General features: G+C 51.8%; 10 protein-coding genes across 10 annotated transcripts; 7 read left to right on the top strand and 3 right to left on the bottom strand.

Annotated features, from left to right (window-relative positions):
* On the top strand, nucleotides 1-959 carry COCCADRAFT_110084 (uncharacterized protein; the record flags this gene model as incomplete). The annotated part of the gene is made up of 2 exons (XM_007719430.1): nucleotides 1-415; nucleotides 508-959. Coding segments are annotated over 2 exons (867 nt in total), but the record flags the coding sequence as incomplete, so codon positions are not given.
* Nucleotides 960-997: 38 nt separating this feature from the next.
* On the bottom strand, nucleotides 998-2197 carry COCCADRAFT_9487 (uncharacterized protein; the record flags this gene model as incomplete). Its single annotated transcript, XM_007719429.1, has 3 exons — nucleotides 998-1418; nucleotides 1642-1959; nucleotides 2079-2197. 3 exons carry the CDS (start codon nucleotides 2195-2197, stop codon nucleotides 998-1000), a joined length of 858 nt encoding a protein of 285 aa, XP_007717619.1.
* A 1459-nt stretch (nucleotides 2198-3656) lies between these two features.
* On the bottom strand, nucleotides 3657-5074 carry COCCADRAFT_30590 (uncharacterized protein; the record flags this gene model as incomplete). Its single annotated transcript, XM_007719428.1, has 7 exons — nucleotides 3657-3899; nucleotides 3986-4094; nucleotides 4272-4296; nucleotides 4353-4370; nucleotides 4462-4556; nucleotides 4619-4854; nucleotides 4931-5074. 7 exons carry the CDS (start codon nucleotides 5072-5074, stop codon nucleotides 3657-3659), a joined length of 870 nt encoding a protein of 289 aa, XP_007717618.1.
* Nucleotides 5075-5809: 735 nt separating this feature from the next.
* On the top strand, nucleotides 5810-6115 carry COCCADRAFT_110093 (uncharacterized protein; the record flags this gene model as incomplete). Its single annotated transcript, XM_007719427.1, has 1 exon — nucleotides 5810-6115. A coding segment is annotated over one exon (306 nt), but the record flags the coding sequence as incomplete, so codon positions are not given.
* A 647-nt stretch (nucleotides 6116-6762) lies between these two features.
* Nucleotides 6763-9518, top strand: COCCADRAFT_110079 (uncharacterized protein; the record flags this gene model as incomplete). The annotated part of the gene is made up of 4 exons (XM_007719426.1): nucleotides 6763-7068; nucleotides 7366-7463; nucleotides 7520-8299; nucleotides 8357-9518. The coding sequence occupies 4 exons, from the start codon at nucleotides 6763-6765 to the stop codon at nucleotides 9516-9518; spliced, it is 2346 nt and encodes a 781-aa protein (XP_007717616.1).
* Nucleotides 9519-11155: 1637 nt separating this feature from the next.
* COCCADRAFT_9485 (uncharacterized protein) lies at nucleotides 11156-13230 on the top strand (the record flags this gene model as incomplete). The annotated part of the gene is made up of 10 exons (XM_007719425.1): nucleotides 11156-11335; nucleotides 11391-11413; nucleotides 11470-11551; nucleotides 11604-11629; nucleotides 11683-11747; nucleotides 11803-11900; nucleotides 11951-12061; nucleotides 12128-12242; nucleotides 12293-13040; nucleotides 13104-13230. 10 exons carry the CDS (start codon nucleotides 11156-11158, stop codon nucleotides 13228-13230), a joined length of 1575 nt encoding a protein of 524 aa, XP_007717615.1.
* A 2237-nt stretch (nucleotides 13231-15467) lies between these two features.
* Nucleotides 15468-16914, top strand: COCCADRAFT_9484 (uncharacterized protein; the record flags this gene model as incomplete). Its single annotated transcript, XM_007719424.1, has 6 exons — nucleotides 15468-15644; nucleotides 15699-15771; nucleotides 15829-16122; nucleotides 16175-16292; nucleotides 16342-16406; nucleotides 16454-16914. The coding sequence occupies 6 exons, from the start codon at nucleotides 15468-15470 to the stop codon at nucleotides 16912-16914; spliced, it is 1188 nt and encodes a 395-aa protein (XP_007717614.1).
* A 1298-nt stretch (nucleotides 16915-18212) lies between these two features.
* COCCADRAFT_9483 (uncharacterized protein) lies at nucleotides 18213-19923 on the top strand (the record flags this gene model as incomplete). Its single annotated transcript, XM_007719423.1, has 5 exons — nucleotides 18213-18455; nucleotides 18612-18735; nucleotides 18813-19035; nucleotides 19131-19464; nucleotides 19537-19923. 5 exons carry the CDS (start codon nucleotides 18213-18215, stop codon nucleotides 19921-19923), a joined length of 1311 nt encoding a protein of 436 aa, XP_007717613.1.
* Nucleotides 19924-20588: 665 nt separating this feature from the next.
* On the top strand, nucleotides 20589-21673 carry COCCADRAFT_110090 (uncharacterized protein; the record flags this gene model as incomplete). Its single annotated transcript, XM_007719422.1, has 3 exons — nucleotides 20589-20781; nucleotides 20840-21309; nucleotides 21404-21673. 3 exons carry the CDS (start codon nucleotides 20589-20591, stop codon nucleotides 21671-21673), a joined length of 933 nt encoding a protein of 310 aa, XP_007717612.1.
* Nucleotides 21674-22199: 526 nt separating this feature from the next.
* On the bottom strand, nucleotides 22200-22801 carry COCCADRAFT_41341 (uncharacterized protein; the record flags this gene model as incomplete). Its single annotated transcript, XM_007719421.1, has 2 exons — nucleotides 22200-22622; nucleotides 22667-22801. 2 exons carry the CDS (start codon nucleotides 22799-22801, stop codon nucleotides 22200-22202), a joined length of 558 nt encoding a protein of 185 aa, XP_007717611.1.
* Nucleotides 22802-24450: the final 1649 nt, after the last annotated feature.

Genomic DNA, 24450 nt, shown 5'->3' with positions numbered 1-24450 from the left:
CACCCCCCTTCAACCCTCTACTCAACCCTCCGCTCCCTCCCCGCCACCTCCCTCAAACAAACACACACGCACCTCATCCCCCCCCGCTCCGCCCACGCCTTCCGTGTCCCCGCCGGCGCCCTCTTCCGCCTCACCACACCCTCTGGCCCCCAAGTCGGGGACCTAAACATCTGGAACGCATGCGACCCGCGCGAACGGTTCTGGGCAGCGCGTACCAGGCAGTTGCAGAGTAGTCATGTTGGGGTGGGGGATCGGCTGTGGAGTTGTTTGCCGTTTTTGAGACCGCTTTGTGGGGTTGTTGATGAGTCGTGTGGGTTAGGGGAGAGGGGAGACGGGGTGGATGGGAGGGGGAAGGAGAGGAGCAAGTGGGGAGGGAGGTGTCATGATTTGTTGGGGACAAGGTGTGATCCTTATGGTAAATCTTTATCTCCTTTTTTTTTACTTTCATGTTCCCTCCCCCCCTTTAGTACGCGTGTGGTCAAGTAGCTAAAGCAAAGAAACGATCAGTGTCACATATGCTTACGGGCGCGAGCTACGATTTTCACTGCCACTCCAATCTCGTGCGCGCGGTGCTTCCGTTTGGCCTTACCGAGTTCGACGTCCACGATGTACTGAATGTGTTTCAAGTCACCGGGCTGGATGAGCAAGGGAGGTACTTTATGGAGGCTAGTCCGGCGACCGAGGAGAGTTATATTACGTTTTTCGCAGAGCAGGATTTGTTGTGTGCGTTGAGTACGTGTCCCGGTGGGGATTTGAGTGCGTGGGGGTGGCATCAGGCGGAGGAAGGGAAAGGAGAGGGCGAGGAGCCGGATATGAAGAGTACGTGTCGGCCGATTCGGGTCGAGGTGTTGGAGATTGAGGAGGGGGTGAGGAAGGAAGTATTGAAAGATTGGAAGAGGCCCGAGAAAAGTGGGTATGTGGGTATGCATGGGATGAGGATTCCGACTGGGGAAGAGTAAAAGCGATGATGATATGGTTGGCGACAAAGAAACTCTCTCTACAACTTGACATTTCCGTGAATCTTGCCCCCGTCAAGCACAATCGTGTCACCATTGACATGGCTTCCCGCCCTGGAACTCAGAAATACGACCGCGGCAGCGATATCTTCGGGCCTGCCTACCCGTCCGTTCGGACTCGCCTTGCCCAGCGCCTCTTCTCCACCCGCCTGCTGCATCACCACATCCGTCATCTTGCTCGCGAAGAAGCCGGGCGCAATGCCCGTGACGAGAACGTGGCGCGGTCCCAGCTCGACAGCCAGGTTGCGCACAAGGTGCAGCACGGCAGCTTTGGACACGGCGTACGAAAAGGCGGCTGAATCACCACCGACCGAGCCCGTGCCGATTCCTGCAACGCTACCTGTTACGATCACCCGCGCGGGATCCTGAACTGAAGCTGCCTTTGTGAGCAACGGGGCGAATCTAAAATTCGAATGTCAACGAACGTCCTCCAATCCTCTTGTTCTTTGCTTTTTCCCTCAATATGAATCGGTTCTTTCCGTTTTTTTTCGTTCTTTTGCTCATGCTTTTTTCTTTGTCCCGGACGCCTTATCAGATTCTGCTTCTAATCCTGGACGAACCTCATACTTGAAGGGGGGACGGAGAGATAGGGTGGAGGGGAAAAAGTCCGGAAACAAAAACATACTTTTGGATTGTAAAAAATACGCCCTTGACGTTCAGATCCATGACGCGGTCCCAGCCATTCTTCTCATCGACAGCGTCAAACCTACTGCCCCATGTCGCCCCCGCATTTGCAAACAAAATGTCCACGTGATCGGTGTGCTTGGCTATCTCGCCCACCAGCCGGACGATCTCGGAGACTTTGGAACTATCGGCGGGAACGGAGTAGGCTTTTGCGCCCGGAGATTTGTTTGGCAGGGCGTTGAGGGCGGACGCGGCCGCGTCGCATGCCGAGGCCTTGCGCGAGGTGATGAAAATCTTGGAGCAGCCGGCTTGCATGAGACTTTTGATTTTCGCGGGAGAGAGTTAGTTTTTTTCTTCTCTTTATCGAGCGTTGTTTGTTTATCGTGGCATCGTGAAGATTATTTTTGGATGCGTGCAGAAAGTATGCATGGTACACACCCTGATGCTGCGTGGAGCCCTAGGCCTCGCGAGCCGCCGCTGACGACGGCGACTTTGCCTTTGAGGCTAAAGATGTTGGCAAAGTCTTGAAGCTGGACATCTTGTTCTGCCGATGACATGGTTGATGATCACGTGTGAATTAGAGTTGTGACAGATGCTTTGTAGAGCGTGGTAATGGCGCCGAGCGAAAAAAGAAAAAGTAAGAAAACAGACTGGAAACTAGAGGCTGGCCTGATAGACCCCTAGTAGTATAACAACCCTGTTTGCGACCTCGGCCTTGTCGTTCACCGTGCAAAGGGTGTACCGAGGCAATTTACCACGCTAACTGCAATGGCTCCAAGCAGCCAAAGACGTCCAGAGGGACTTTTTGTTCAACTACATGGCGGAACAAGACACAAAGAGCACTGCATGGTACATGGTGGATGCAAAGTCAAGCAGATAAGCATTGGTGGGGTGTGTGTGTGTGTGTGTGTGTATCATGTTAGAAGAGTGGGCTGTAAAGATCTCAGCCCTATCGCATGTTTGATGATTTGCACAACGTTTCGCCTAGACCTACCGTGTCATGCATTTGGACTAGCGGTCGGATGTAAGCAGGGCAGCAAGTGCAAGCAATGGTCCCTGGTTCCAAAGGCCACATGGTGGATGGTGGTTGCCTCGTATTTTTCCGAGTGGTTGAGTGGAGGTGGTCGAGTTAAGGTTTGGGGGTTCATTGAGCCACTCGGTCGGGTCATTGCACAGTGGCAACTTCAACCCGGTGGTGTCGGTAAGACAGGTCTCACCTTGTGAGGCGCGCAGCAGCTGTGCCTGGCGTGATTACCAAGATATTTGTCATGAATGTCGTGCGAGCATCATGGACGGGAAGGGAAATGAGGCCATCAGGCGAGGCAAGAGGACGGATGCGTGGAAAAAAAGGTGCGGATATTGCAGGGGCAACCACGTTGAATCCTTTTGCCGATCATTCTTTGTCGATTGATACCTTTTCTAGGGCGGCTGTAAGAGCGTTCGCCGACATGGCACGCATGCCGTGTGGTGGACGCGTCGGCAAGTTTGCCACCAATGTTGAGCACGCATTTGGCCTTTGCGGCGCTCTCGCTGCGAGACCGGAGGAGCGAGCTTTTAGGCATTTTGCAAGCGCGCGCGCAAGACTAGCCGTGGAATAGGATGCAATTGGACTTGAAAAGGTGTCGATCGGCTGGGGTGGGAGAGCCAAGGCAAAGAGGGCTTAAAGGGGAGGGGAAGTGTTAGTGTACTGCCAACGGCACATTTCGGAGTACCATGGTCGATTTGAGAATGGGCGGGGGCCATGATTCGGGCCTGTGTTGCAGACGACGGGCAGTCTTGCAGATGGGGTGTTTTACTCGACCAAGTTGGTCTTGCCCTTCGCCCTTCTCGAAAAGCCCCTCTCGGCTGGCTTCCTGAGACGGAGCCTGCCGGACGGCCAGGGGGGCCGCGCAATCATGGATGATCAACAAGCGATCAACTTTGCAGATCGAGAGGGCGCATGTAGGAGACCCTTTTTGTCTGGCGGAGTGGCAGGTTGAGGCGGTAGATGCAGCCAAGGAGCAGGCGGGCAGGCAATCAATATTCAACGGCAGGCCGCAACAGGCGACGGGTGTGACGAGGGAGGAGGGAAGAGGCGAGAAAGTGAGGGAATAGGGAGGGAGACAGGGCCGAGTGGCGCATGGTGGAAGGAGCCGAGGCGGGCTGAGATTGGTGGTCTGGCAGGCGGAGGATAGGACGTGCCAAGGCGTGTATCAGAAACATGGCAGCTGTGCTTGAGACGTGCGGCGAACGCCTCGTAGGGCTCCGGATGCGCGCGTGCTAGGCGACGGGCAGAGTCAACTCGCCGTGGCAACGAGCAGCGCCGTGCCGGTCTAGACGAGCGGTTCGGCAGTTGGGGGGCTCACTTGGGGCCCTTTGGGTGCTAGCAGGTAGGGCCTGGTCACCGCCTCGGCACCAGGCTGACCCGTGGTCGTCTTAGTGGTGGTGATGCCGTGTGTGAGCAAGCGTGGACGGCTACTAGTGTGTATAGTACTAAAAGTACGCAGGAAATTAAAACTAGGAGAAAAGTGGGCATGGCAAGGCACGTTTATGACAGGGCATGGCATAGTATGGCAGTGGGGCGCGCTCGGGACGGGTGTGGACAGGCCAAACGTGGGGAAAACACGTTTTGCAGGTGGTACTTGTACGTACCGGACGACGTACAAGTGTCCATGTACTACATGAGTAGAGCAGTAGACAGTGCGTAGTTGCAATTATAGCGTGCGCACGTACATGTACTAGACGTGTAATCTTCATGTATTTATTAGATGGTAATACTTTGTTACAGTACTCTAGTCTTTACGTAGTAGTAATACACGGTAGTTACTTGGTCGGCACTGACACTGGCAGGCCCGGGGATCGCCTCGGCCAGCGGTACGAGCGAGCCCAAAGGCTATTCTGGCGCTTGCATCTGCATCCATCTGCATCCATCTGCATCTGCATCTGCATCGGCACTGCGCAGGGCCGGTCCACGGCGGGCTCATGCTCAGAAGACGCACAGGGGAGCATGCGTCCAGTCTATTATGGGATGGCCGATGGGGGGGAATGGGACGACGCCACCGAGGCCGCCAATCTCAGCTTTGTACGCTTGCTTGCTTGACACACTCTCACACTCACACTGCATTACGTCGGGGTGACACGAGTGGGGCTCGGTGGCTTGACGTCTGTGGCGCACCCGCCGTTGAAACTCTGTGGCTGTGACTGGGGCTGTGGCTGGGGCTCCTCCGCTGAACCACTGCCATTGCCACGCCCACGGCCACCATGCTCATTCGATCCAGAAAAAAAACCCGCCCACGCACCCGCCCACGCACCCGCTCTCCCGCTGCCCCTGGACTGACACAGGCACCGCGCCATGGGCCCTCTCGCCTGGCTGGCCGCGTGACACCTGCGCCGTTGGCTGACGCATTCCCTTCCCGTCCAATGCTCGCCTTGCAGCCGGGACCTGCCATGCCCATGTCTTGGCCGGGGCGACAGGCGGTAACGAAAAGCCTTCAATTCCCACATGCAGGTCGACCCCTGCTGAAATCTCGCCGAAGACGCCTGCCATGGGCGTTTTGGGAGAAGCGTTGTGGACCGCTGGCACTTTAGGCACGAACCGATCATCTTCTGGAACATGAGGCTTCGACAAGTCCCGACTGTCTGCTCCTCCCAAGCCTGTCTGCCCGGATCGGCGCCCGACTTGACCACGGAGATGGCATCCCGTGTAGTCCTAGAGCCTCGACTTGTGCTTTCGCGTCGTCCCGTATCCAGCAAGCGCCTCCAGCTGTACCCGCTTTACGGAGCCATTGGGCTGTCGTCACGAAACACAGGCACGCACGCTTGCATGCCACCCATTGCCCCACCCGCTGACCCAGGCCCAGGGAATATATCTCTCGACTTTGGTGGCACTCGAGACCCGCAAAAAGCTTCCTTGCCTCTTGTGCTCTGCATACTCACTTACGCAAAAACTACCCTCCTACTGGCCATTACCCCTACGTCAGCTGCTCCAAAACAGCACCGTGTTTCTCTTTTTTGCTGCCGCACTACCACACTAGTCAACCATCCGGGAAAGCAAGACAAGGGCCACCGAGCCTCCGTCCCCCCTCCCATCTTGCCCTATTGCTATTACTATTACTCTACTCTCAACAGCCACCCACGACTGCCAGGGCCCTTTTGCATGTGTTGCCGCGGACCTGCCTCTGCCCTCTCTGCCTTTTGCCAATTCTCCCTCTCCCCTTGTCCTCCCCCCAACCCCCCAACCCCCAGTTACTCCCAGCGTTTGGAGTAGTAGCCAATATCCACCAGTACCGCGGCCATTAAACCTTGTTGCCAGCTCGCCGCGCTCCGAAGGTGTGCCAGGGTCTCCACCACTACCATCCAGACTGAGGCTAATTAACTGTGCAGCATCACCACCACCTCCAACATTGCTTCCTACAGAGGCGTCGGTCAAATCCACTTCTCGCCTGGCCTGGTCCCCCCCCCCCCCTGGCCCGCATTTTCTCAGCCTTCTTCACTGACTGCGCTGTCTGCCGCCCCCGGAGTCTCTCCCGTCACTTGCTCATATCCGGTGGCCTCGGTCGCCGTTGAACTAATAGAGAAGGAGCTGCGGGTCGTTCTTTCCACTCTAGCCGTCTCTGCTCCCGATTGTTACCCCAAGCTTTGACTTGTCGGCCACTCACCCATCGGTTGGCTGAGAGCGCTCCATCAAGCGACACGGAACACCACCCGACCACCGCGCATCCAGCTTGTGTAGGTCTACGCCTCGGGTTGTTTCTTCTATTACCAATCTTTCCGCTCTACCTGTACGGGTTCCCCACTCTGGACTAAGGGCCCGTTGATCGACTCACCTATCCACGCTCCCATCACATTGCACATCTCGCCGCCTTACGCTCGGCTACGTTATGTGCTGCTGACAGCCACCCTCATTGGCTGCCTGCTTCTGTGTGGTGCCACGAGGTGGTCAATCGTTGGGACCTCGACAGTGCTTGCCGTCATCGACTGCTGCCGTAACTACTGACTGCTCTACAGCCACAGCTTCCTGTCTACCGGCGGCCCTCATCACTCATCAAAGTCTGGACCGGAGCTTCCGAACTGCTTCCCCGCTCCTGTGCTGCTAACCATGCACAAGTCGTCCACTGGCTCAAACGGAGCATCTCCAACAACAATGACACCTGCACCCAATCCCTTTGCCCTGGCGCAACAAACTCCTCGCCCAACGACTCTGCTTGCTGCACCGAATATCCCTCAGCCAGGCTCCAGATCACCACACTATCCTTCGAGCTCTTACAGTCATTCTGCCTCACCAAGTACTGCCTCTGCAGGCCTACCGGACATTCAACGCCAAGATGGCAGTGCCTTGGTCATCTCTCCCACCCAGATACCCTCTGCCAACTTGGCTGCACAGAAGAGAGCCTACAGACAGCGAAGAAAGGACCCTTCATGCGACGCATGTCGAGAACGCAAAGTAAAGGTGAGTTTGTAAATCACAACAGGGACCGTATCGACCCAGACACGTACCTTGACCCACATGTCCCCGGAGGGAATGCGAGCAAGACAGTAGCTGGTTGGAGAGAAGGGGGAGGCTTGTGGCTCATGTCGTGATTGGCCGTACATTTGTCCAAATTTGTCCACTGTCCATCTCCGCACGTTGAGCAGACATGCCCTTAAAGGCATCTACGGCCCCTAATCAGCGAAGGTACATTATTGTACGCATGGCTTGAGCAGGCGGACTGGGGCCTTTCTCGAAATTGGCTAACCATATTTGCAGTGCGATGCTACCGAGACCTCAGCATGTTCAGAATGTTCGAGCCGAAATCATCGGTGTCAGTTCACCAAGGAGACAAATCGCCGCATGTCATCAATCAAGTAAGTAGTCGTCATCTTGTGTAGAAGTCTGTGGTGGAAATGCTCATTGTGCACAGGCAGGTCCAGGACTTGCAGAGTCAAATTGCCGAGTTGACTCATGTAAATTCCCAGCTACGAAACAAGGTATCTGACCAGAGTCCTATGGATGGAGAGCGAACAGACATGAAACGCAGACACTCTGAAGTATACACTGGAGTGGTACTAGGACCGCGGCAGATATGTGTACCAGTCCTAGACAACTTCAACCACGTTCGCAGTAACATTCGAGAGCATTCTCACGACATATTCAATATGCCCCACCAAAACGTCTTGCGGACTGCGGAGCCGAATTGGCCGCTGCCTGCGGTGCCTTTGCGTGCAGACTATGCGTACTTTTCTCGGTCGTTCCTCGATACGGTACACGATTGGTACCCTGCAATACATTGGCCTACCTTTCAGCACAAAGCAGACGAGGTTTATGCCGCACGCAGCTTTGAAGGTTGCTCTCGGGATTGGATTGGCTTGTTCTTTGCAGTACTGGCTTGTGGCTGTTTGCATCCTAGATCAGAGCACAACATTTCTTGCAACGTGCTATCAGAAGGCCAGGCTATGTTTGAGACTGCAGTGTCTGCTCTCCAGCCTTGGACACAAGAGCTTACTATTACACATGCTCAGGCGGCTCTGCTGTTGAGCATATTTGCCACAGAAAGCAACCAACGCTCCCTCGGCTCCATCTGGCTTGCGTCTGCGGTAAGAATTGCGCAAGAACTACAGATAAGTCCTGAAATGGACTGTTGGTCCGCTTTTGACGGCGAAATTCGACGCAGACTTTGGTGGTCCATCTACGTCCGTGACAGGTGAGCAAAGCCTGTCTGTCTGATATGAACTATTCCTGGGGACTAACCGCAACGCAGAATCATGTCACTCGAGACAAATCGTCCAATGTTAATCAACGAGAACGATTGCGAGATTTCGCTCCCATCATCAGTCGACGATCGCTACATACAGCCCAATGAGCCATTCCGTCCCTCGACAAAACCAGCCCATTATACTGGCTTTGTGGCGACAATACACATTACGCGCCTCTACGCCCCCCTACAGCACGCTTTGAAATCTAGCGTTATGCTCCCACAAACAACAGAAAGCTTCGATGGACAGCTTCGCTCAAAGTTGCTCCTCCTGCCTGAAAACCACCAGCCAGACTCAGGGGCGCTGCTCGATGCAAGGGTGTTGCCAACAGTTTTCGTCTTGCTCTCGGCTCGATTTCATCTCCACAGGCGGAACCTCAGCCCATTGTCGAGCGCTATAGGCCGAGCCAATGCATTAGAACGATGCGTCTCTATTGCCCAGGACACGGCAAAGTATGTGTCAAGAGTATTGCACAATCCTTCAGTCCGCAGTTCTGGCCAGACAGGGGCAGAGAGAATGGTGTTGGCCGCGAGTAACGCAGTATGTCTACATCTGTGGCGATGCATCCTGGTATTATGCTTCCGGGGCGAGTATGATGCAGCCTTGGTGTGCTTGCATCTCTCGGAAGCTATTGGCAGCACACGCAAGATTAATGCTGCTTGCGGCAAGAATATTGCCTTCTTTCTTGAGCGACTATTCGACCGAACGCGCAACGGTATCGGCAGTGGCAAACAGCTGGAACACGACGAGGAGATGATTGCATACCTGAGTGCTGACATACAAGGCAGTCTGGAGCATTCCTGGGTCTGGGCAGGTACCAGTATGGTTTCTGTGCCGGGCCAGGACTCGGCACCTGGCGCGACGGCATCGCCGGGAGGCGACGAAGCAATGCGAGACCGACTACCCTCACGCGCGCCACCACCCAATGCATTGTCGAATGGAAGCGCAGAATGGAATGACTGGGGCCTGGTTGAGCACATGGTGCGGCAATTGATGGGCGAGCGCCATCACCGGAGTACGCAGCCAGCGGCCTATTATCCACCAGTGCACAATCCCGTCAAACGAGTGCAACTCGCATCCGACACGTATTCACCGCCAAAGAGTCTATCAAGTCCCAGCCCAGCACCGTCGAGCACAAGTCGTATCAGCATAGCGAATATCATCTAAGACCAGAAGAGGGGCAATGTAGATCATGTACCAACAGGGTACATTTTCGCCTGCATGCATCCGCTTACCTCTTGCCCACGTGGTATTGGAGAGTCAAGCGAGATAGTCGCAAGCAATTGGCCGTTACAAAAGACGCCTAGCTTCTCAAAGAGGGTACTGCATGCTGCGGGAATTACAGGAGCCCGAATATAGGCCAAGGGTGCAATCTCAGGGAACCAAATTATACAAAGTCGTAATTGCCCAACAATTGGCCTCTACTCAGCTTCCAAGGTACAGGCAACACCGCTTTGCAGAGGGAAGAATATATACGTGTCAGGCAGTACATGTGTGTTTTGTGAGGTTGAGGAGACGGTGTGTAAGAACAAGTACGTGGCCATATCTACCGCTTCAGTTGCTGCTATGGCAAAGCTAGACGGGAGGCGGAAGCAACATGTCGGCCAAGACTGGAGAGGGAAATTTTCTTGACCTGAGAGAGTTCGTATTCGGTGAAATAGGTGTAGAGAGAAGTGGACTGCCCAGCCTACTACCACTACTAGAATCGGCACCAATGAAGCAATGTGGTAGCCAACAGCCACTCTGCTTCTGCATCTCAGGGTCCGTGCCGCTGCGCGGTAACACCCGAACCTCTTTTCTCTTTCAGCTCTGGGACAACACAAACTAATCGGACCTATGAGTACACGAGGATACGGGTCTTTGTAACTCAGGTGCGAGGCTATGGCGCTGCATATATATATATATATATATACTGTATACATAATATAGATTGTACTGTGTACATTTAGCTAGACGCCTCGACATTGCAGAGGTTTCCAATGGGCTAGGTGCACACTTGAACGTATCATTGTCTTATTGCATCAGCCTAGATGTATTGTGTTACGCATACTATGTGTAAGAAGAATGTGGGTACGGGAGTGGGCGGATACATACATCCAAAGATAGCCATTGACAATGACGCGGTACACATGCGTAGGTGCACGATTGTACCTGGCAAAACACCCCACCCCGCACCCTCCCACCTGTCCAGTATACCCCGCTATTAGCTGCCCCAAGACAGCTAGCTCACGACCCAAATCGGCTAAGAGGGTGAAGGGCGGTGAGTATACATTGGTATTATTTCCCAAGACAAGCTTTTCGAGGGCAAATGCTTAGCCAGGCCCGTGCTACTACTACCCCGCCATGCCACTGTGCCAGACTGCAATTCACCGTCTTACCCGCTGCCCCTCAGGACGACGGTGAGCATATGCCAGGGGCTACATGGCAAATGCCCAGCTACACGTATCCTGGCTAGATAGCGGTCTGGCTCCTAATTGACGCGTCGTACAGCGTTGGCTTGCATGTTGGCCTATGACCGGCCACATCACTTTGGGATAAGCGCGTGCCGTCCATGGTGGGGGCTGCATTACTGCGGTGCTGCGCTGTGCTGTTGAGCTGTACCGGAGACTAGAATGCACTTTGGGATTGGGGGCTTTGATTATCACCCGTCCAAGCTACGTAGCTGCTTACGCACCTTGGTGTTTGAGCCATATTAAGCTGTGCCTTTCCCCCCCCCCCCCGCCCCGCGCAGCCTTGTCTCCTGCCCACCAGCTTCTACCCCTCCAACGCTCTCTCCCACACGACTCCCCCTCACATATCTCACCATGGTGCACATCAACCGCGTAGCTACCTTCAAGGAGATTTCCGAGGAGAAGGCTCAATTCGACGACATTGCTACTGCAAGCACCATCAACTTGAGCCCAGACGATGAGGTTGATGACTTTACTGCCACCGTCTATGGTAGCAAGTATGCTGCTGAGGACCTACCAAAGTACGAGATGCCGGTGAGTTTGTCCAGACAATACAAATTGCCAAGTGCAGCACGCTGACTAGATGCAGGATCGAGAAATGCCCCCTCAGGTGTATGTATCACCACACTCATAACAGCGGCTTGGACAGGTTGCTGATGTCTTGTTAGGGCCTACCGAATGATCAAGGATGACCTCACACTCGACGGAACACCAACGCTGAACTTGGCCTCTTTCGTCACTACATACATGGTATGCACCCCGTGACATTCCTCCAGCCATTCGACGCTAACACAGCCCCTAGGAGGAGGAAGTTGAGAAGCTCATGGTGTATGGCCACAATAACCTCTTATTGAGAATACCAAAGTAACCGTATCGTGTAGCGACGCCTTCTCCAAGAACTTTATCGATTACGAAGAATACCCAGTCAGCGCCGACATCCAAAACCGTACGTGTGTTCAAAGCACTGTAGAAATTTTATAACAGAGACTGAGCTGTATTAGGATGTGTCTCTATGATTGCGAGACTTTTCAACGCTCCAAGCACAGATGATGCAAACATTATCGGTACTTCGACGATTGGATCTTCCGAGGCCATCATGGTTAGTGTTGAAATGAGAAGAAACATGAGTCTGCGACTAACACTACGCAGCTGGGAGTACTGGCCATGAAAAAGCTGTGGCAAAATAAGCGAAAAGCAGAGGGAAAGCCATACGACAAGCCCAACATGGTTATGAACTCGGCTGTGCAAGTTTGCTGGGAGGTGAGTTATTTGGATATTTTGCTCATGGGCCACAATTGCCAGTCAAGAAATACTAACGACTTACAGAAAGCGTGCCGATACTTCGACATTGAAGAGAAATATGTCTACTGCACAGCTGATCGTTATGTCATCGACCCCAAGGAATGCGTAGATCTGTGCGACGAAAACACCATCGGCATATGTAGGGAATCTATAGCCTGCACTGTAGTATCCGTCACTGACAATGATTAGGCGCAATTCTCGGAACAACATACACTGGCGAATACGAAGATATCAAAGCCATCAATGATCTTCTAATCGAGCGAGACATTGATGTCAACATCCACGTCGATGCTGCTTCGGGCGGCTTTGTCGCTCCTTTTGTCAACCCCGGGCTTCTCTGGGACTTCCGTCTTCCCAAGGTCACAACCATCAACGCCTCAGGACATAAGTATGGCCTCGTTTACCCCGGTGTTGGCTGGGTCGTCTGGCGCGATCCCCAGTATCTGCCCCAAGAACTTGTTTTCAACATCAACTACCTAGGTGCCGATCAAGCGTCCTTCACGCTCAACTTCTCGCGTGGTGCTTCGCAGATTATCGGACAATACTACCAACTCATCCGTCTAGGAAAGCGTGGTTACAGGAGGATAATGTTGAACCTGACGCGTACTGCTGACTACCTAGCTGCAAACCTCGAATCCATGGGCTTTGTCATCATGAGCCAACGCGGAGGAGAAGGACTTCCTCTTGTCGCATGCCGCATCGACGAGGATCTCGGCAAGCAGTACGACGAGTTTGCCATTGCGCACCAGCTTCGTGAACGTGGATGGGTTGTGCCCGCCTACACAATGGCTCCTCACTCGGAGCAGATGAAGATGTTGCGTGTCGTTGTTCGTGAGGACTTTACCAAATCACGATGCGACGCTTTGATTGCAGACTTCAAGCTAGCACTGCAAACTCTTGACACACTCGATGCCAAGAGAATCCAAGAGCACAAGGAGTAAGTTTGCCTAGCAGCCGATGACGGGTTTTTTTTGTTGGAAATGTGCTGACTTGGACATAGACACCAGTTCGCGATGCGCCGCCGGTCGACGCTCGTCAGCCCCGTCTTTCAAAAGAAGGCAACGGATCATTTTGAAGAGAACCACAGTCTGCAGGCCAAGACCGGCAAGACGCATGCGGTTTGCTAAGCTGGACATTAGAATATTGCAGCTTGGTGAGGCGTAGTAGATGACGAGTTTTCACGATAGACGAATCAAAAGATTATGAACACTGACACTCTGAGACGTTGACATGGCCCGGCTTGGCATATTCAAATGTAAACTAATCATGGCATGGAAGGCCTGGTCTATAGAACTCCATGGCAAAGATTCAGATCGGATCGGATCAGAAATGATGATTGATCGATCCTGATGTCTGGTGTGGAGGTTGCTGTGCTGTATCCGATGCTCCCACAACGACGTGGACCACTCTCTGTCGGTCCACTATTTAAAGTTTTCCAGCCTTCCGATATCCTCTCATGACTCGAGGCACAAGTAATCTCGCAGACCCCATCAAAGTCAAATGGTGTGGCTGTCTGGGGCTCAAGGACGTGTTGGCGTATCCGACATGGCTTGGCGAGAATGAGCGGGTTTCTTGTCGCCTTGTTATCTTCATGAGATCGAGTTTCTGACTCTGTTCAAGCAAGTGTTGCTTTTTCTATATTTCACGGGCTGCATAAAGCGACGATCTCAAAAGCAACAAATATAAAGGGCTATCGTGTTTGGTCAGATAACTTGATTTTAGATAAACATTCGTGTCTGGTAGTGGGCAGGGAATACAGGGGCGGCTCGTGCCACCTTATGACGCCAAAAGGTTATTATGCTGATTAGCGGGTGGATGAAGGCGGCACGCCATGTGCGCAGGATGTTGGTGTCGGAGTTTCATCATCGGTGTATGGAACTAAGTTTGTGGGTGAGCTCCGAGGAGTCGGTATTGCACCATGTTGTACATACAGCTATCCCCCCTATGTAACGTTGTCGTGAAAACGCCAGGCACGGTGATGGCGTCTTCTTCGGACCTTCTCCACAGAGAATCCATGGGTACGGCATTCAGTACCGGAGCTGCAAGCCATGAGCATCAAAAGCCGTTGTCGTCATAGGAGGCTGATCGGAGCTTAAGGAACCAATGAGGTGAAGGACTATTTCCTGGCAACATGCAGCACGTGCACGGATCGCACAGCTCAATATGTGCAGGAACGAGTTTTATCACATACAGCCCACACTATAGACACTCAACCATCTTGCCATAAGATTCCTCCCACTCGTAGACACCCAGTTGAGGGCAAGATCCTACCAGATCTACCAGGATCTACCTACACCAATCAACAAACCTCTCGCATCACGCATTCTATGCTGCCAAGGCATCATGACTCACCTGGGCTCGAGGATATTACTTGTTTCTACTGCACTACGGTTCCGGTAGTCAGTCGCTATCGTGGCCGTCGCACGCGATAGACCCACCGCCCACTCAGCTCTGAACCGTTGTAGGGCTGTGGTTTTGTGGCTGTTACTGAGGCGCAGCCAAGGACTCCAATTTAATGATCAAATAACTCCAACGAAAAACCAAACAGGGTATGCCTGGAAAGTCAAGAGCAGTAGACACTGTGTGATTACCGAATTCATATGTAATATCACTAATCTCTATCACAGGACCATGCCCCTTCACGACTCAGGCATGGCTAGTGACGCGACTTGACCGTGTCTGGGGGTTATTTCCCATTAAACAGCGGGCATCATTAAGTTAAGTTCAAGAGACACTGATCTGCAACTCCCGCCAGAGCTTGCAAACTCTATCTGATATACGACTCAAGTCTGACGGCTGTGTCGGGCACATGAACACGATCTTAGCTCAAGAGCTAGGCCAATCTGTGGGTCTGATCTACAAGCGGGCCGCGAGCCATCTCACACTATACGAGTCATTGCTAGCTACCAACCCTGAAGACAGGAACAAGGTAGGTAGCCTAGATCACTGTTGCGGGCTAAAGGGCGATGAGTCGGCCCTAATAAGCCAGGTCCCTGATGATAATCAAAATGCGACGCTGCCCCGTAACGGAGTCAAGATGGCGAACCCCATTGGGAGGGGTGGATACATCCGCACTGAGAATCCAACAGCCCTTGGCATTCACCCTCTCGAGTAAACTTCCGAATCTGAGAGCGGGCTCGGGGAGAAACATCCCGGCAACTAGGGACTGGTAACGGGGGAGTATGGTAGTTGGTCTCGGCGGCATCCATCGTTCATGCCGTGTAACCCTCGCCCGACAGTTGTTACATGTACATACGATCGCTACCCCGATTTCTCAAGTCTTCGTCCGAACTGAGGGTCTCCTCACAGCCTGATCGCCGGAGAAGCGCATTCGTCCAGGCCTGGCTCACTCTGCACACCCAGGATGTCGACGCAGTTGCAGAACTGGGTCAGCAACCCAGGCGAGACTCATGGCCCACTCATGAGCATCACTGTTTGGTCGCTCTGCGGAGTCGCTGGTTTTTTCCTCGCTCTTCGGTTGGTGATTCAAAAAAATCAAGGGAAGTTGTGGTACGACAGCTTGATTCTTACCGTCAGTTGGGTAAGCAATGGAAAAACCTCTACCTCAAGAAAACGACTAACGCGCAACATGCAGTTATTCCTGCTGTGTCAAGCCACTCTTAACCAGTTAAGTATAAATCTGGGCTTTGGAAAACACTCGCTTGATAGTAAGAAGCTACACGAGCGACGCATGTGATACCGAGGATCTGACTCCTTTGCACCAGTTGACTTCAGCCATTTCGAGACCATCACTTATCTTGGCGCAACCGGACTCACCGTATCCACGACTGCCATCACCCTCAGCAAGATATCGTTCGGGGTGACGCTGTTTCGTTTGACTGAAGGATGGATCAAGGCGTACGTGTGCTTTGCCATGGCTACTCTTTTGATATTCGCGATACCGACCTGCATCCTGCCTTGGGTCCTTTGCAAGCCGTTGACTAAGACTTTTGTGGATATCATACCGGGTACATGTATGGATAAGCATCCGTCTGTCATCTATGGACGATTTCAAGCTAGTTAGTAGTGCTTTTGTGATGCGTCGGCATGTTGTACTAACTCGATGTCTAGTATGGTCTGCAATCATGGACATTTCTCTAGCTCTCATTCCATGGAAGATCATTTGGAACTTGCAGATGCGCCCGGCGGAGAAGATTGGTGTCTGCATCGCCATGAGTCTGGGAGTATTGTAAGCCAATCCATCACGAACCATGTAGGCTCTACTAACCAGATCAAAGAGCAGGAGTGACCGCGATTCTTCGAGGTCGATATGTAGAGTTACTGACCAAACAAGATCTCTCATGTACGTTATGTAACATGCACTTCTGTGACCTTGGCTGACGTATACAGACGACGCCACCAACACTGTTATCTGGTCGGCAGCAGAGTCTTCCATGGCCATTGTCGCAACGTCGATACCTGTACTCCGAGTCTTCTTTAGACAAGCCGTCACCACTGTGATTAACTCATACCAAAATTCGTCGCGAGAAAGAAGGTTCAAAAGCCAGGCTTCAAATCTATCAGGTATGAACTCGTCAGCACACGGGTCCAAACTGGGCTCCAAGAATATCAAGATTGAAGCCACAAGCTCATCCTCAAACAAACGGCGGTCAAACATGTTGAACTCAGACGGCACTACAAATGTTAGCCAAGAATCATTAGTTAATGCGGATGGAAAGCGACAAGAAGCGTATGTGGAGATGGACAATCTTGTCGTCGACGAGGTCACAGGGCGAGTCACTCTGGCATCTCCTGCATCCATGAATTCACTAGAAGAAGGATTGCCGCATCGGCCGCATACACGTTTATGATACCCTTTCATTATCACAATCTCTTTTGGATCAAAGATGAGGTCCAAAAACGGATGAGCCACCAACGGCTGCCCAGGAGCAAAAAAAAAGGCCTCCAACCGCATCCATAGAATACAGCACGAGTTACGACGTCATAATGTTAATCATTCAGCCACTACTACGCATCCAACGCCTTTGCATCTGCTTTTTTCCTTCCACCATTATTCCATGCTAACAAGGAACGATGCTTCCGACCCCCTCATCAGAACCGTTCATACACGCATTCAACCCCTCTGCCTCCTCTCCTCCAGAACACCTCTGACGCTGCACTAAACCGATAACAACCCAGCAAGATCCCAGAAACCCTCAAACTTTGCGGCAAGAACTCGGCAGACAACCCCAAGAAAACCCCTCTCTCATCTCCATATCAAGCGCAAAATGAAATGCAAACCAAGCATGACGATCTTTGCTTCTTCTAGCACAACCCACATCGTCCACACTAGCCCTGATATTTAACCTCTCAGCTGCGGAAACCGGCCGCCCATACTTCCGCACGCGCACTAGTCCTACTCTGCTGTGGCTTACCAAAGTGAACGCCGACTGCACGCCTCAAAAGCACAGTCCATGCCCTTATTCTCTCCGTTACCCGCTGATCCCCGTCGTGTGTAATCCTTTTTGATCGTATCTAGTACCTAGTTACTCCCCCCAACCCTGTTATGTCAGCCAACCCACACCCGACCCTGCTGTGTCTTTTCCTCCGACCCACCCAACCCCCCCGCAATACTAGCAGCCTACACCGCAAACAAGCCAATCAGATACTTTGCAAAACCACGCTTCTGGTGGACCCCTTGCAGCACGAGATCGGCGGGGGGCGCACGCACAACAGGGATTTGTTGCGATAGGTAGGCGAGGCGAGGGAAATAGGTGGTAAGGGTAATCACGAGCGAATTATTACGTGATTCAGGCTCTTGGGTCATCAGGGGAGGTAGATGAGGCATGACTCGGCATTTCATGGTAAGCGGTTTGGGTTTTCTTAGTTTGTTAAGGTTTAAACTTGAAGGGGGGAGGGGGGGGGGCAAATGAGGAATTAGGGTATATAGCTGGGAGAGATAAGACTGGGGGTTATGCGGATGAACGGTCGTTTCTACAATCGTGAAGACACCAAAAAAAAATAACGTCGGTTTACGCTCTTTTTTTTTCAAATTATAATCCCCCCGATATTGTTGATTCCCCTTGTCATACTATCCTTATTGTCGTGTAATCTACTCATCGGATTTTTTTTTTAAATATTGGAAGGAATATTGAACACAGAGACAAAGATGAAGACATCAATTCTCTACACGGCATCCCTGCTCATCACCGCAACCACCGCTTTTCCCACCGCCCTGCTCAACAGCGACATCAGCAGCGACACACTTGCAGAAATCAACAGTATCGTTGCGAAAATCGAGCGCGAGACCGCCGCTGCGTCGAATACAAAGCGGCAGTTGGGATTTGGGTTCGTTAAGCCGGGGTTCGATGCTAATGTGCAGCGTGTGAGCAATACGGGGGTGCATCGATATGTATGTTTCTTCTTCTTCTTCTTCTTCTTCTTCTTCTTCTCCTTTTCTATTTCTCTATCTTGCTCTCTTTTCTCTCGCTCTTGCTCGTAATTTGGTGTTTATGGGGGGGGTTTAGGAGTTAGGATAGAAGGAGAAAGCTAGCTAACGAAGATACAGATAGCACCAGGCCCCAACGACATCCGTGGACCCTGCCCTGGCCTCAATGTCCTCGCAAACCATGGATATATCTCGCGAACGGGAGTTGCATCTGTGCTTGAGTTGACGACTGCATCGACTGAAGGTCCGTATTCCACCTCCCAAACCTCAAAGCCCATCCACCCCTCCTCAGTTCAGGTTGCTAACAGAGTGACGGATTAGTCTTCGGCATGGCAACCGACCTCTCAGCCTTCCTATCCGTCTACTCCGGCCTCGTCGCCGGAGATCTCACCACCGTGTCTATTGGCGGTAAGCCCAAGAGCGGCGGTCTGCTTACAAGCGCGACGTCGTCGCTTGGCCTGCTGGGCGAGCCGCAGGGATTGAGCGCGTCGCATAATCGGTTTGAGGCGGATTGTTCGCCTACGCGAGCGGATTTGTACAAGACGTACGTTTCCCTCCCTTCCTTTTCATTATTTACTTAGTTGATGGGATGGATGGATGGATGGATGAATGGGGGTGGTGATGGCTAATGGTGAACAGCGGCGATACCGACTCTCTCGACCTCTCTCAATTCGAACAACTAGCTGCCATGCCGCTCGGCCCAAACGGATACGATCTCACCGTCATGCATCCCTTCCGGGGTTCGCGCTTCAACAACTCAATTGCGACGAATGGACGCTACTTTGCGGGGCCGTTTACGCACTTTGCGATCAACACGGCGACGTACCTTTTTACTTTCCACTTTTTCCGCAACCACAGCGCGCAGTTTCCTGATGGCTACCTGGATTTGGAGACGCTCAAGGCGTTTGAGGGGGTGACGGGTGAGAAGGGGAGTTTTAAGTGGGCGTCTGGTCGGGAGAGAATTCCCGATAATGTATGTTCACTTTTACTATCTCTTGGCGTGTTTGGGCTAGGATCTCGCTTTGCTGACAATCTGGGTGTCTAGTATTACCGCCGTGCTATCGGTGATGAATACGGTATTGCGTCTTTTGCTCTCGACGCTGTACGCGCGCTGCAGGCGCTCCCCTACATGGCTGTTATTGGCGGTAACACCGGCAAGCCTAACACGTTTACTGGTGTCAATATTGCGGATTTGACCGGTGGTGTTTTCAACGCTGAGACGCTGCTTCAAGGTAACAATGCCATGTGCTTTGCGTTCCAGTTTGTGCAGTTTGCCTCGCCGGATATCCTGGATGGCCTGCTTGGCAATGTTGTGCTTGCGCTACGCAAGCTGACGGGTGTGCTTGATCCTATTCTTGCTACGCTTGGGTGCCCACAGGCTGCCAAGTTCGATATGGGATTGCTTTCGAGCTTCCCTGGTGGAAAGATGTAAAGGCGAGATTCAGGGACGTCTGTAAGATACAACAACTGTTTATATTTTTCTCTTCTTCTTCGTATTTTTACACCATTGCTGGGCCCTGGGGCGGGCTACTAGCTTTGAGGCGAAGACCTGGATTGCTGAACCTAAAAAGAAAATCGTAATTGCTATTTTTAATTTATACCAATAGTTGCATTCTTTTACGATGAGCGCAAATGGCATCAATGATTGCGTGTTTTGCCGGCCGGCTGGACAACGTTGGCGTCGGAACAGTACGAAAAATGGAATATACGTAAAAATGCAAAGCAAGTCTCTTGACCAGACACATTTCTCCGGATAGCAATGCCGAGTGGAGTTTCACGACGACAATGTCATGCTGTCCGCCGTGAACCGGAGAAGAGAGAAGAAAAGTGGTGGTTTAGGTAGGCAGAGCCGGCTACTACCCCGCAGGTGGTAGCCACGAGTTGAAACCGGGCCGGTCGATACGCAACCACTAATTCGCATGTACACGCCTTATTAAGCGAAGAGGGATTTTATCGAGTTGAGATAAGAAGCCATCATCTCCGTTGCATAAGTCCGATCGGATTCTAATTTAGCACTCGCTTTCCGAATAATTTCGCCTTCTCTACTACTCACCACAGATAATAGTAGTAACTCTTAGCATCCCAACTATCACCGCCATGGCCCCGTCCGCCATCCCAGCCGAAGCAACACCAACGCCGCAATCCAAGCAGCTGGTACCGCATTCCAAAGACGATGCATCAAAAGAATTGACACCGCTTCAAGCGATATCCCAGGGCGTGTGTCTCCCCAGCGTCCCTCTCTTCTCCTCCTTTGATAAACAACGCGCATGGATCCTCTCCCACATGGCCGGTCGGTACACCTTCTCACCCGTCTCATCCACGCAACAGCATAATAACCTCAATCCCAGGCGCGTTCCGGGTCTTTGCCCGAAAAGGTCTCACCGAAGGCATGAGCGGCCACATCTCGGTGCGCGACCCGGAAAACCCGCACACCTTCTGGACCAACCCGCTCGGTAAGCACTTTGGCCTGCTCACAGCCGCCGACATGGTGCTCGTCGACTACGACGGCAACGCCGTTGGCGGAAACCGCAGCAGGCCTGCCAACGCCGCTGGCTTCTTGATTCACTCGGCTGTGCACAAGGCAAGGCCCGATGTCAACGCTGCGTGCCACTGCCACGGTACCGCCGGTAAGGCTTGGAGTGCTTTTGCCAAGCCCCTTGAAATGATTAACCAGGACGTGTGCTACTTTTACGGCGAGGCACATGCTGTGTACAAGGATTTCGGGGGTATTGTGTTTGATGAGGCGGAGGGGAAGCGGTTAGCTGGTGCGCTGGGGCCAAAGGGTAAGGGTCTGATTTTAAGGAATCATGGGTTGCTGGTAAGTTGAGGACCCTGAGCGTTCGTTTTTTTTCAAACAGGGATAGCCCATGTTGTTGTTGTTTTTTAGTTGGTGCTGACGGTGAACTACACAGACTGTGGGTGATACGGTTGATGAGGCTGCTTATTTGTATACGCTCATGGAGCGGTCGTGTGAGGTGCAGTTGCAGGTTGAGGCTGCGGCTGCCAATGGCGTTCCCAAGGTTTATGTCGAGGATGCGGCAGCAGAGTATACGTTTAAGATGGGGAGTGATCCTGAAGTTATGTACTGGGAGTTTCAGCCGGATCTGGAGTATGAGTATGAATTTTGCAATGGGGCATTTAAGCATCCTGAGTGTGAAGAGGTTATTTGGAAGGGTTATTAAAGTTAAATAGATTATGACTATACGTTCTAGAATAGAATGAATGAGATGATTACGAAACCTTCTTTTCATTTTTTTTGGGTTCGCTTGTGCTTTACCGTATTCTTATGGGAAGTCTGCCTTAGTAACATTTTCCATTCAAGTTGGAAATCGTCAAATAGGCATGCGAATTTGTTGAGTTCATAATAGCAATCACGGACTTTAGCGCTATATGACTGGCAATTGATTCAAATATGATGCGAACTAGTAAGCGATGATGAATCGTCAGCTCGAGCATCTATTCAAGTGATTAAACTTCCCACAATTGCTCATTATTAGAAATGTTTACCATAATTGCAATCTACTCCAATTGGAAAGAAAAACAAAAAAGACCATCTTTAACGAGAAACAATACTCTTGCTCTGTCAAACGCCGAACGCATTACATTACCTGAACCCAGCTTCATATTCCATTACGGTACCAACTCACTTTCCCAAGCATAGTAAAAACCTACTCCGGACACTCTAAACATATAAGGCCCTTCATCAAACTACAAAACCCAATATCCAGCACTCTCTTCATTCCCATCCCCCAGCACCCACGGCGGAAACGGATACCGCTCAAGCGATCTATTCTGCATCACGGGCTCCCCGCTGTCCAATGATCTCCATAGCGATATCTGAGGCATCCCGGTAGTCGGTGCTTCACGCGGATGATTCACGGTAGACTTGTCAATGGCTGTTTTGAAGCAGCTTCGATAAGGGATCTCGACTCTCAAGTCACGTAGGTGTGGGGAGCGTTGAAAGGCGTCAATGAGGTGTAATCCCGGCGTCATGTTAAGGTCAGTATAGTCCTGCCACCAACCCTTGAGACTGATGCATAGGCTGCGTAGTTGGCGGCAGCTCGAGACGATGTTGTTGAGGATGGGCTCCAGGTTATCTGTGTCAATGAAGGTTCGCCTAGGGAAGTTTGCCTCGACATATCCGTCCATGACGATTATTTCCAGGGATGTGATACAGGCGAGTCGGCTGGGTAGGATGAGATCGGAAGGTAGAAGAGTAAAACCGTGGTCTGGATGGTGATGATGTTGGTAGAGTACAGGATATCAATGCCTTGGGTGTAGGCTTGTTTACATGACAACAGGAAGCCCATGATGCCAACTTTGTACTCTTCCGGAGGTGTTTCTTTGCATCCACAGGCGTTCCACCTGTCATTTGGGCAAATATCAGACTCCCAGTAATATCGCGTAGATGACAGTGCCCCCGGTAACTTTAGGTGGCAAATAGCACCTCTTCATACCCAGCCTTCGTGGCTGCGCACAATGTCCATGTGAAGGGCACGCCCGCCAAAAGCCATGGTGAGAATCATGTTGCGGATTTCGGCAGGGAGTTGGAAGAATGGACACCCTGGTGTGCTCAATGAAGTCGGTGTGATGGGACGTCGTGAAGATGGAAGGAATGGGAGGTGTTCTCCAAAGTACTTCGGTGGATCCGATCTGAAAAAGGAGGTGTTTCTTCACCCAAGCTCGGATTTTGCCCATTTTTGAGGTTTTGTGAAAGTGCGGAATAGAAGAAGAGCTCAACAGGCGGGTGGCACAGTTATAAGCTCCTGCAGCTGAGGAAACCCTACTCATCAATCCGCTTGCTGACGATCACACCCCTGTAGTAGTACGCCTGATGATATGCGTCACAGGCCGTGAAAATTTTCGTAGCTAATTTCTATCTCTAGGAGACCCAAAGATCGGGGCATGAAGGGAGATCGTATTCGTATCGGTGTACTTTATTCTAACACAAATACATTCTGATATATTGTGTTACATGACAGAGTTCATGTATACAAGCCGCTGGAAAGGGGACGATACAGGCCAGGGTAGAGAGTATGCGCCACACTGTAAAAAGTACGATCTATACTATTTATATTCGTGATGATTAAGAAAAGCGAGGTGTTGTCTCAATAATATTTTGCCACTAGCAGACCCACATACATCAATTGCGCCATGTAGCACAGTAAATCTGGTATAGTCGTCCGAAGAACAGCCTGATCTTTATTTTACCACGCCTCTACATACAAAAAATGTGTCATGTTGCACAGTACGATCTTGGACATTCGCATAAGTTCAAGTCAACAGATGTGAGCGGCCGATAGCTTACTATATGTATGCACCTCATACCGGCATGGTAACACAACGCTTAGAAATGTCACTACATAATCCCTACTAATTTCCTTCCTCTACATATATCATCCTTCTACGTAGGCACAGGTGGTCTCTGAGTGATGATCGTTGCCGTACTGGTGGGCTGGTAGTGCGAGTTTGTTGTCAGAGTATGCACTGACGTAATGCTACGTATCGAGCTAGAGGCCTTGACATTTGCCATTGAGAACTGGGTTCTATGCGAAGAACCGCTGTTGAAAGAAGTAGCTATATAATCGGACAATGTCATTGCAGTTTTGGTCAGCGGCAGTCTGGTAGAACATCTTGCAGTTGGAAGGCATGGGCCCACGGGAGGGACTCGGCGTGAAACTTGAGTTACTGTGGGCAGCGTAATAGGGATATATGTGGTTGGCTCTAGAGGTGGATTGAACTCGGGCTGTGGCGTCTCGTATTCGAGATCAGTGTTGCCTAATTGCCGCTGGACACCAACACAGACATAGTAACCTGCTAAAAATACAAGCACCCAGGACACCCCCCAGCCTCTGGTAGCAGTACTCAGACGTCATACTCGGGCCCAACGGCTGCTGTAGCAGAATTTCAATGAAATTGCCCGTGCTCCGCACGGGCCTAGTTATCACCTCAACGATAA

This window comes from Bipolaris zeicola (assembly GCF_000523435.1).
Source record: "Bipolaris zeicola 26-R-13 unplaced genomic scaffold scaffold_308, whole genome shotgun sequence".
Lineage (NCBI taxonomy): Eukaryota > Fungi > Ascomycota > Dothideomycetes > Pleosporales > Pleosporaceae > Bipolaris > Bipolaris zeicola.
Note: the sequence above shows the minus strand (reverse complement) of the source record. Positions and strands in the feature narration are given on the sequence as shown.